The 11,339-nt window shown below is 47.1% G+C and overlaps 1 protein-coding gene across 24 annotated transcripts in view; it reads right to left on the bottom strand.

Annotated features, from left to right (window-relative positions):
- Nucleotides 1-341: 341 nt before the first annotated feature.
- Nucleotides 342-11,339, bottom strand: part of LOC122363407 (transcription initiation factor IIA subunit 2-like) — a 23,494-nt gene continuing 12,496 nt past the window's right edge. For 2 of the 24 annotated variants that reach the window (XM_043332659.1, XM_043332658.1), the window contains exons 2-5: nucleotides 9,338-9,414; nucleotides 9,016-9,120; nucleotides 8,145-8,274; nucleotides 6,134-7,013 (exon numbers count right to left, since the gene is read on the bottom strand). In XM_043332659.1, the coding sequence (XP_043188594.1) occupies nucleotides 7,003-7,013; nucleotides 8,145-8,274; nucleotides 9,016-9,120; nucleotides 9,338-9,414 (323 nt within the window). In that variant the 3' untranslated portion in view covers nucleotides 6,134-7,002. The other 22 variants (XM_043332654.1, XM_043332664.1, XM_043332662.1 and 19 more) reach the window with 22 other exon arrangements.

Genomic DNA, 11,339 nt, shown 5'->3' with positions numbered 1-11,339 from the left:
GCTTTGTCCCAATGCTCACAATCGACACGCTTAATTGCGTGATAAACGACATTAGCGCTCCGGTCAACTGATAGCTTCTGAGGAGTGGAACATCATTCTGTAGTCGACTATACATACAATGTGCACTTTTTTTCAAACAACCTACGGTCCGGCGATGTCCACTTTGCCCAGCATTGTCCCTTCAGGTAACTGGGGTGCGTAGGTCACAACTGCTCTTCAGTCTACATTTTATAAATCGTATCAGAAAGAGTCCCGGGAGCTCAGAGTTGGAACCAGAACGGCGCGCCAAGACCCCAGTTCCGAAGCTGTTTTCTCGTTTACACCGCATCATAAAATCCGGATAGACAAAGATGAGCAGTTTATTAAACCATCGATACACAAAATAAGTTCATACACACAGTGCAAAATATCACAGGTACCATTTGAGAGTTACTCGGTTCATCAATAACGGCACATCTTAAAAGCACTCTCCATTTCAACACACCAGATCAGCACAGAACAGTTTCTCCAACATCTGCTTGAACACCCTCAGAACACCGGCGCTCCGAACACGCTGCCGTGCAGGTAGCTGCTGAGTTCCAGCGGGGAGAGGCCCAGCAGCGCGGCCGGCAGTCCGGCGGCGTACAGGGGCGCCGCGTGGGTCCGCTGGTGTTTGTTGAGGTGGTCCTTGCGGCCGAACCGCTTGCCGCAGAGCTCACAGCCGAACGGCCGGTCGCCCGTGTGGATGCGCGTGTGTCGGGTGAGCTCCTCGTTCCGCGTGAACCGCTTGTGGCACGTCTCGCACTCAAACGGCCGCTCGCCTGAGGGGAAAAGAAACGAGAAAACATTAGTTTTGCCGGACATTTTGATCAATTTCTTATGATGTTAGTACGTAAACAACGTAATGAAGGAATAATTCTTACTCAATTTTAGCATTAAAAGGCATCATGCATAGCGCTGTAAACGCCATGTCCTCCCTCCAACAATTTAATGTTAAAAGGCATCAAAGGGCTGTGAATGATTATGTCCTCTCTCCAACAAAATAAACCCTCGTTATTCAGCGCTCCACTCCGTCCCGACTCTCACCTGTGTGCTTCCTGTAGTGTCCAGCCAGCTGGCCCCGGTTGGAGAACATCATCGGACACTTGGGACAGCCAAACTTCTTCAGACGTCTTCTGCTGGCGTCAGCCCGCCGGCGCTCCTCCTCAGCTAGAGCAGCGGCCGACCACGGGTCACAGCCAGCAGACAGTGCCGACGGCCACAGAAGACGCGGCAGCTCGACACCAGTCGACCCACCGCACAGCCGCCAGTCAATCAAACCTCGAGGGCTGACAGGCAGACCGACAGGGCTGGCAGGTAGACTGGCGGGGCTGGCAGGTAGACTGGCAGGACTGGCGGGTAGACCGACAGGGCTGCTGGAAGTGCTGGCAGACATATTGACAGGACGGCTCCGAGAACTGGCAGACCGGACTGTGAGACTGTCAAGAGCGCTGACAGGCTGGCTGGCAGGACTGGCGGGCAGACTCACGGGGCTGGCAGGTAGCCCGATGGACGCAGGGCTGGCCGGTGCACTCCTGGGACTGGCTGGTGAGCTCTCCGAGTTAGGAGTGTCGGGCGCCGCGGGCCGCGGCAGCTGCGGACTCCTCACTCCTGTCAGACTCGTGTGGCCGTCCCAGGGACGGAACAACGGGCTCGGGCTCATCTTGGCGACGATAGCGACTGTACTCCGACTCCTTCGACTGTCTCGACTCCTCTGACGGCTCTGACGGCAGCTGGGTTGCCCAGGAGAGGACGGCGGAGAAGCGACACCGCCGCGGGGCCAGGCCAGTCGCCGCGCCGTCTCCTCACGCACCAATCAGCGCAGGGGAGCGAGGGGAGAGCGACCAACCGCTGCCCGGCAGCGCCCCCACCGAACGGAAGGACCGCCCACTCACATACTGAGCGATGGGGACCGGACCGCGGGCCGTCGGTCTCGATATGGCTCGAGCGCTCTAGCCAAATGAAGACTGACTCGCAAAGCAAACTCTGGAAGTTATTCCATTGAGATAATTTTGCTCGTAACGGGGCCAAAATATATCACTATGGTTGTTATAGAAAAGTGCTCCTTATTGCCATGGATGACAAAAAAAAAAACGAAACAAAAGTACCTACAATGCGTCCCAATAAGAAGTTGACTCAGCTAAACGTCAATTTCTTCTGTGCTGTTCATCTGACATATTCGCATCACACATCAGTCGATTCCTTGTGGCATGGCCAAGCTAATAATACCGAACAATATAAAGCTCCCATCTGCAGTCGACTCTTCTCAGAAGAGGTGCCCGACATAAGCGTCCGTGAGCGACCTATATACTATATAGGTGCGCGGCATAAATGCACGGTATCATTGTGCTTTGTCATTATTTGGGAATTCTGTTTAAATTCAGCTGTGAACTCGCGTTTTTTATTCGGCAGGTCTTCCCGAGTCCATTGGCGGCTTTCCCAGCTCGCTAGCTCAATTTGATCGTGAGTTATTAACGAAAATCTCTTGGGATCCTATTTGACATCATCATATGACCCTAGTAATGTCATAAATGACGTCACACAAGGTCACCAATGCAAAAGTGAAGCATCGGACCTTGCAAGGATTGCATGAAATCACGATTCCGTGTGCTTGAACTATTTTGAGATCATTCCCGGCACAAATAGCAGTTTTCATTTTTCCCCATCGACTTATAATGAAAAGGTCACGTGACTAACCTGACCATGTCACGTGACCTTTAGGAAAATTCATAGATATACAAGTTGTGAGACCTCTGGAGGATACAAGGTCCTGTAAGTTTCATCTCCCTGCAAAAGCTGCTCTGGCACTGAGGGTATTGCGAAGTTGCGACATCTGAGGGCCGTGCAGAGGTTTACTTATGGCGTCATATGTCACTACTCACTGTCCTGATCTATGACTGACCTGTGACCCATGGGTCACTAGCCCTATATGGCCTATAGGTCACTGACCTATGACGTCATAAGTTAACCTCTGCATGGCCTTCAGATGTCGCAACTTCACATCGACCTCAGTGCCAAAGGAACTTTCACAGGGGATGAGACTTACAGGACGTAGTAGCCTCTATAGGTCTCAGAACGTGTATATTTCGGATTTTTCTAAAGGTCACATGAGGCCAGGTCGGTCGCGTGACTTCACTATTATAAGTCACAAAAAGTATACTATTCGAAGCGCTTGAGCGAGTCGAACACGACGATGCCAAAATCGCGGCTCTGCGTCAGTTTTTTTTTTGCGAAGCTATTTATTAACCCGCGCATGACTGGGGGGGGGGGGGGCTCTACAGAGCCCCCTCCCGTTTTTCAGCAATATTTTATAAACCGTTTGACGGATCAACACGAAACTTGCGGTACCCTCAGAGGCATCAATTTGACACCTTGTGTTAAAATTTCAACTTTCTAGCTACTATAGTTTGGCCGGAAATGACGTCAGAGTGACGTCATGTCGACCGATTTTCATGCAAAATACTGAATTACGGCAAACGCTCTCAAGAGCTCAGTTTTAAAGCTAGATCCATTTTCTTTGCATGAGTGGACTACAAATACAGGTAGCTATCAAACTGCTATCTCGAATTTTCAAAATTTTGAAAATTTTGAAAAATATGTATTTACAATTACAAAAAATATATTTTTTGATTTTTTCAAAAAGTTTTTGACTTTTCGCAAAAACCGCAATAGCTGTGATAGAACACACACTGATGAACTACCTTTGCAAGTTTTAGCCCAATATCTTCAAAAATAGCCAAGTTATTCGCATTATTGTCACAATTTTACAATTTTATGTTTTTTTTCAAATCCATTTTTCAGTACGTTTTTGACGTCGTACAGCAACATAAATGGCACTATCGTGTTCCTGAGCTCAAACTGCATCTGATAGGCACCTTTTTTGTTGAAAAATTTCATTTTAAAAATTTGACCTTTTCTGACCTGAAAGTGACCTGACCTCCGGTAAATTCAGCTGACAATGACCTCAAATGACACAGACGACACTATTTTCGAAATCTACGAGTAAAATGGACCATAAAACATGCGTCACGTGACCGATACATGATGTACAATTTTCGTGACCTAGGATGACCTGGCCTTGACCTTAAAAATTCGAAGTTAAAGTTCGGTACCCTCAGGGTATCTAAGGCATCTGTCAAGGAGTGCTCAGTGCGTAAACCAAAAATGAGCCTGATCGGACCGGCGCACAATGGGACCGGAGCGAAAATTAGCGCGACATCGGTACTTTTTCGTATTTCGTGCCCGCTTTTCACATGAAAAGGATGGTAGAATCATAAAAATGGTAATCGGTGTACTTTCTAAGCAATTTCTGATTAATTTAATTAATTAATCATTAATTAATTCATTAATTAATTGATTAATTAATCGGTTGACCTGCCCTGACCCCGACTCCGCTCGGTCACGTGATAAGACGGCAGCACCTGTCAGGCCAGGTCATGACGGCACCGGAAATTCCGATAAGCAAATAATGTAGCCACCAAAACCGTGAAGATGGGAATCTGATGGCCTACATGACTATATAACAAATTTATTACGGGTCAGAAAAGTGTATCAGAAACTCCGATAGAAGGTATGGATAGGTCCGGACAAAACTTGAATATAGTTGGCACTTGGCAACCTTGTTCGGTTCCTGAGGTTCTGTTACTCGCGGCTCCCGGCCGCGGCGACCTGGAGTAAAAAATGCCCCTCATTTTCGCTGCTGCAGGCTGACGCAGCTAAATTATACATTTTCTGAAGAGCAATTGATTGGTAAACACCATATTGATAAAAGAACAGCGGGACCTAGCGGGACTTTTTATATCGGCATTCCAGAATATCTATAACAGTAAAATTAACTCACAATTTTTAAAGCACCAAAAAAACTTAACATTTGAAGCGTATTTATATATTCCGCTATGAGTTTTTTTCTTCCATCGTGTAGCCCATGGTCTAAACTATCAGGTTAGACGTCGAAAATATTGATAAAGCCGTCTAATAGATATATTTTTTACCTACATTAGCTGCTATTTTTCTCCGTACGAAAACGGGTCTACGATGCTTGGCACAAAACTTTGTGTTTGGGCTGATGTGGCGCGGACGCTGTACACTATGGACGAAAAATATTTGCAGATTCGTGGTCCATGGACATTTCTGAACTACGTGATACAGTTTAACTCAATTTGGGAAAGGTCGCCAAATCCACCAATGTCGCGCTAATTCCGGCCGCGGTCCTATCGTGCGGCGGTCCGGCGGTCAGAGCCTAAATTGTGAACTAGCAAAAATGTCGATAATTTTTACTTTGACCTGACCTGTGACGTCATCGGTGACCTCGAGGTCAATGAAAATAGATTTCGCTCGACAGTTTTTCCAGGGCTATCAGACGCCGTTTGAATTTTCACGATCGGCCCAGTAGTTTCGGAGATAGGAGGGGAGGGGGGGGGGGGGGCTCTGGAGAGCCCCCCTCGTCACTCGCGTTATGGAAAATACCCCAGTCATGCGCGGGTTAAAAACCGAACTCGTGCCTTGCGCCATTTGACCTGACCTCAGAGGTCACCGGTTGACCTGAGACCTTAAATCGGAAGCCAGTCGCTGCGTCTCGTAACGGCGCAAGCCACGCTCGTTTTTTTCCGCGAGGCTCTAGCTTCATCAGGGGCAAAACGGCTATGGGGGTCGTCCCCTTTGACCGGCGAGTATGAAAACCAAAAGGTTTGGCGATAATAACGTCACCTGCCCTGGGCTCTGGAACAGTACGGTTACAGACAGTGAGCGACCCTGGCCGACTGCCGTAGGGCTGTGGTAGGCTGAGCGACGAGCGTCATGGCAGTGAGCCATTGGGGCAAATGAGAGCTGACTCATCTGATCTGTCATGCCACCAGCACAGCACCTCAGATCCAGTACAAGTACTGAAAGTCTCTCGACTGGATGCGGAATCGCGTAACACTCCCTTGTTCCCTTCAGTTCACCAATGGATGGAGACTGCTCGTGAAGCTATTATTGAGCACATGACCGACCGTTGTTCGCTATATCAACTAATTTTAGTGTAAAGATCGTTAAATACATAACAATAAGCGTCAACAGGCGTGCACCATGGCGAATATCGATACCGCTATTCGTTCCAAAAGCAAAAACATCACGATTTAGTTAAGACAAAGTATATATTGTGTGCTTAACATGTTCACACCCATCAACATGTTACAAGGAAAAGGCGTTCTACAACGGACCACTGAGAGCAACATTAAAACTAAGTTTTCTGAGATGCCACACCACCAGATCGAGGAAAGGCCAAGGGAAGAACGGGAATGCCCGGCGGCTAGTCAGCTACCATCACGCTCCAAACCCAGGGAACAACACCGTGCTGTTTCGGAGGCGGTGTACGGGCGGGCACGGCCCGCACACCACTTGCAAGCTCAGGGCTACAGGGTGCATAGACAAGCACAACCATCCCTCTCGTGCTGCCACGGAACGCCGAACAACACATACGAACAGCCACTGAATGGACCTAAACACTTGCACACGCTGGATTACTTTAACAACATCCGCATCAAAACACACTCACACGTCGTTTGGAAAGGGTGGTGTACTTCGCGATCCCTTCAACCAGCTCGGGAATCCTCACCAGCACGCACTCACAGTACACCTCACGTGTCCTTCCTCTCAGAGACAACCCTAAACCATTCACCACCGACGGCTCAGTTTTCCGTCTGGCACTGACGTGGCCAACAGTTCTGTCGCCAACGCTCGAAGGCCGCCGATGCTGCACCGGCGCGGTTCGGTCAGTCACCCAGTTCAGTTCTGACCGCACATGACGTCTCCTCCACGCCAGTGTGTCTTCGTCAGCGACCAAGATCTGGCCGCAATCCTCCTCTGTTGACCATTCCCAGGCGGCCGGGACCGGCAGTTGTAGTTGCCGACGGCGCCGGCAGGTGGCAGGCTAGCCGATCGCGGTCGGCCGTCAGTGGTTGGTGGCTGCGGCGGCTGTGAACGGCATGGAGGCACCCGTCGGGCCTACACCTGGGCTGGATCGGGGAGAGAAAAAGACAGAGTGTGTGTATAGTGCAGCCAACCACCAGACAGCAGCATGCCACCATAGACCGGCAGGCGGTCAGTCCCAGCACCGATCATGCACGGCCATACAGTGCGAGCGCACTTATGAATCATAGGACTACCTACATTGCATCATAACCAGATGACTAGACTTGGATATGATGAATGACCAATTGCGTTAACCACTCATATGTAATTTAGACAATCTGATATATAGACCTTTATATAACTGGACGGGCAAGAACATCTGGTAACGAAACGACCATAACGGCACAACGACAGTAAAGTTAACGTTCATAACTCGAGAGCAACCAAGACATCTTTGAGACTCATTCGTCTACGTTTCATCTCAGTTACATTAGATTCATTGTAAATGAAGGGGATAATTAGCCGAGCCGATGTGTTGTGATAGGAGTGCACCTGTACATACGTGACGCGTGAGGGGTGCTCGTCGCGGTATTTCAGGAAAGGCCGGGCCGAAGCTTCATGCCCATAATGCCTCGCATATGAATGTCGCGGACAGTTTTTAGTACAAGCGGGAGATGATTATTCTGCACCGTCAGAATTAACAAGCCAAGCTATGCAAACGAGTCCCATGCATTCTCTACAGCTCCAGGCATATGTTCGGTTATCAGATTTGAATTTCTACGCCAGCATCACCAATTATTGTAGGGAACACTTCGGCTTGTAACTCTCACGAAACACGAACGAGTGCCGAGCAGCATATACATACGCATTACATTTTACAAAATGCAATGATTAATTGACGTTAGTAAAAAGGCATGCAGTGAAATAAAACATGATGCAATACTGGGAAATAGAATACCTACCCAGAATGAAAAGCAGTGAAAGGGGAATATACAAAATGGCAAACACATAATAGAAAAAACAAAGCATAATTGCATAATCCACTATTGACAACCCATTTACTTGTAACCAAAAACATGATCAATTCCAACATATTTGACATATACAAGAGGCTATCACTTGGGGTAAGTGTTAACACCGAGACAATCACTATAAAAATAATCAAAACTTCAAAAACAGGTTATGAAAATAGGGTGGGCCACTACCTAACATGTCGGTGGTTTCACAATGCTTACCTCGGCCATCCATGGCCACAATTTTCATACGGTCAGCTTTGGCGACATCTTGCACTTCTTTGAACTCCACGCCCGTCAGCAAAAGAGTCCAAACGTTGTCACAGAAACGGTATGTGTTCAGCTTGCCCGCCTGATAAAATAATAAAAGGAAGTATCAAGTGTCTTTTGTCACAATAGCTGTCAGTTTACTCAGTTGGCCTTGTTTCAATTTCCCATTTGGTATTAATCGATACTTTTGTTAGCTTCCACCCAACCAGCATCATTTGTGAAACATTGCGATGGGCTTTCTTTTATCGAAAAAAAAAAACTACGGGTAAATGTCAACAGTCTCTCCCCCCCCCCCCATAGTTGCCTATGTTCTCTTATGACTGGGAGCCTCCTCCCGAACCGTGATATGTGAGTCCTCATACGCAATAGTTGGGATGTATACAAGATGTCACACGAAAGTTATGTAGAAAATAGTTTCTAGCATGGCTGCGGAGTCGGAGTCGGTCGGAGTCGATAGTTCTGACCAGAGTCGGAGACGGAATCGGTTTTGGAAACCGGAGACGGAGTCGGAGTCGGAGTCACCGAAAATTTGAATCCGCAGCCCAGCCCTGCCAGGTGTGCGGAGTAGGAGTCGGAGTTGGAGTCGGTCGGAGTCGACAGTTCTGTCCGGAGTCGGAGTTGGTTTTTGAAAGCCAGAATCGGAGTCGGAGTAGGAGTCACCGGGAATCCATCAGCTCCGCAGCACTGGTTTCTAGTAAGAGACTTATCAACCAGAGACAGGAAAGGCTCTTGCACGACTTGCAATAGAAGGTCTGGGCGGTCTGGGCTATCTGTAAGAATCTTGATGTGGGCAAAATAGTGCATGCGTGGTGAACAAACTTACCTTGAAGGAGAGTCGAGATTTGACCCGATTTGCCAGCGCGGCACTGATGGCCTTGTCAAACTGCAGTAGGACCTTCATCGCCAGCGCCGGCGGAAGCTGGTCGTACTGAAGACACAGGACACTTGTCAATAAAAAAAAAAAACAACTAGCTTGTCACCGGCGGATTCCTACAGTTCTCCTGCAATTTGTTCATTCTGATTAAACACGTAGTTAAAAAAAAAAAGAGGCAACTAACATCAAGACTCAAATATTTCGAACAAGTTAAAACACAGCTGTCCTCCAGTAGCCACACCTCTAATGCTGTTAGCCACAGATGTCATACCTGCATAAGCTCATCGAGACTCTCCTGAAGACAGTGCCCAATCGTAGTGTTCCTGTACAGCTGGTGGGCCATTGTTGCTGGAAAGTGGATACATGGTAAAACTTTGACCATTGGGCTTCATGAAACCTACAGCGATAGTTTCACGATTTGAGATACCTATTTGAAGCATGAGCTAATGGCACTGGCTCCTTGGTCTGCACGTATTGCACTACGATGTAATACACCAGTTATGCTGGCTTATATTATTTTTAACATCAGCAGCTATTCTTTTATGCTGCTGTCGTGGTTCATCATTCAGTGGTGCCTTTAGGCCAGATTGGAAAAATATATGTTACTGTTGACATGTCCGTCATTCAGCACAATGGGCGTTTGCGCCGAAATTGCAAAGCAGCGTCCGACGTGATTCAGCAAAGCTTGAAATTTGCACCAAATTTCTGCGCATTATTGCCCCCAAAGCATCAAGCATAATGCACATATTTTCCCAGTCTGGCCTTCAGGCAAAAATGACCACAAGCACAGCCAGCAATTTATCAGCTGGTAAAACAGGCCTCAGCGCGGTTAACTATTTTTCATCTATAAAAAATATGGTACTCCAGGTATTGTAATTGTATGGAGGCACAATCACCATTCTCTGATAAGTCGCGCGCCAGCATGTTTCCATCCCACTATATATTGATATTGCACACGATAACTTGCTAACCTCATAATTTGTCAGCTCACCAATAAAATATCACTTTTACTTCACAGACTGGGTGGAAAGAACAAAATGCTTTGAAAAGTAAAGGCCTGGGTCATACAGGCCACCCGTCCCGGTTCAAAGGCCTGGCTACGCTATGCGTTTTCTGCGTGAGTTTTTGCAGGTCTGCGTGTTTTGCGTAATATAGTTCTAGAAAAAAACGATATTACATTTTTGTGATTTTCTTTACGTTAAATTTAGGTAATATAAGTCATATTAACTTTTTATATCGCTAATGTTAAAGTTTTATTATTTATAACTTTCTAGAACAATATTATGCAAAAAACCCGAAAACGCCAACCTGAACCCACAAAAACACACACAGAAAACTCATAGTGTAGCCAGGCCTTAAAAACACGTGTTTTATCAATTATCACTTCATGATTGGTCTTAACCACAGTGTATATAAATACAGTGTCGGCAAATGAGCCTGGTCACGTGACCGGCGGACTCGCTGTTTTTCGAGGGATCCGCACGTGCGGTTGTGGCGGGGGCACCTCCCGGTAACTGTGGTGCCGACTCGCTCTCGGCCCCCATAGGGATACAATGGGACCTACTTTTTGATTAGCTCTCCTGACTAAACTAGGACGAATTTTTCAAAGATACAACTAGCACCACATGCAGTCGTGTGTAAGCTTTCTAACGGTACCAAAAATATATTTTTATCGGCAAAATTGAATAAGTACAGGCCCATTTTAGGTTCGATTCGCGCTTATGACGGAAGAGAAGCCACCACTAATTATAAATACAACGAACAAGTGTTGAAAACCGGAGTATAAATGCAGTTTTGAATTACATTAAAGCCATTTTCAGTCACTGCAACCGATGAGTGGAAGTGATCGGTGTATTAGGTCACCCGTTACCGTTAGGTATTACTTTTTAACTACCTACCAACAACACCCATAGGTATTGTTCTGATCTATTCCAGACAACAAACTAAGGTTTTGTGTTGAACTGTGCCAGAAAGAGCAGTTAGATCAAATATGGATACGAAGGTAAATAGGACTATACGAGCATCCATGTTGATACGTTTATGCTGGAGCTAGTAGTTGATAGGTGTTCCGTTCTATTGATGCGGGCAAACAACGAATCGGGGTTGTCATGGGCGAATCTATAGGTATAATTGTGTCTTGTATGAAACATGCACGGTATCTGCAAATACTAGAATGCTGCTGCTAAGCTGAAAGAAGGCTCAGCCGGACTTTTATACTATGAACCGGCCATGTTTAGTTTATGCCGGGCTCGAGGGTGCAGTGTTCGTCACGG

This window comes from Amphibalanus amphitrite, unplaced genomic scaffold (assembly GCF_019059575.1).
Source record: "Amphibalanus amphitrite isolate SeventyFive unplaced genomic scaffold, NRLGWU_Aamphi_draft 000619F_arrow, whole genome shotgun sequence".
NCBI classification, from domain to species: Eukaryota; Metazoa; Arthropoda; class Thecostraca; order Balanomorpha; family Balanidae; genus Amphibalanus; species Amphibalanus amphitrite.
Note: the sequence above shows the minus strand (reverse complement) of the source record. Positions and strands in the feature narration are given on the sequence as shown.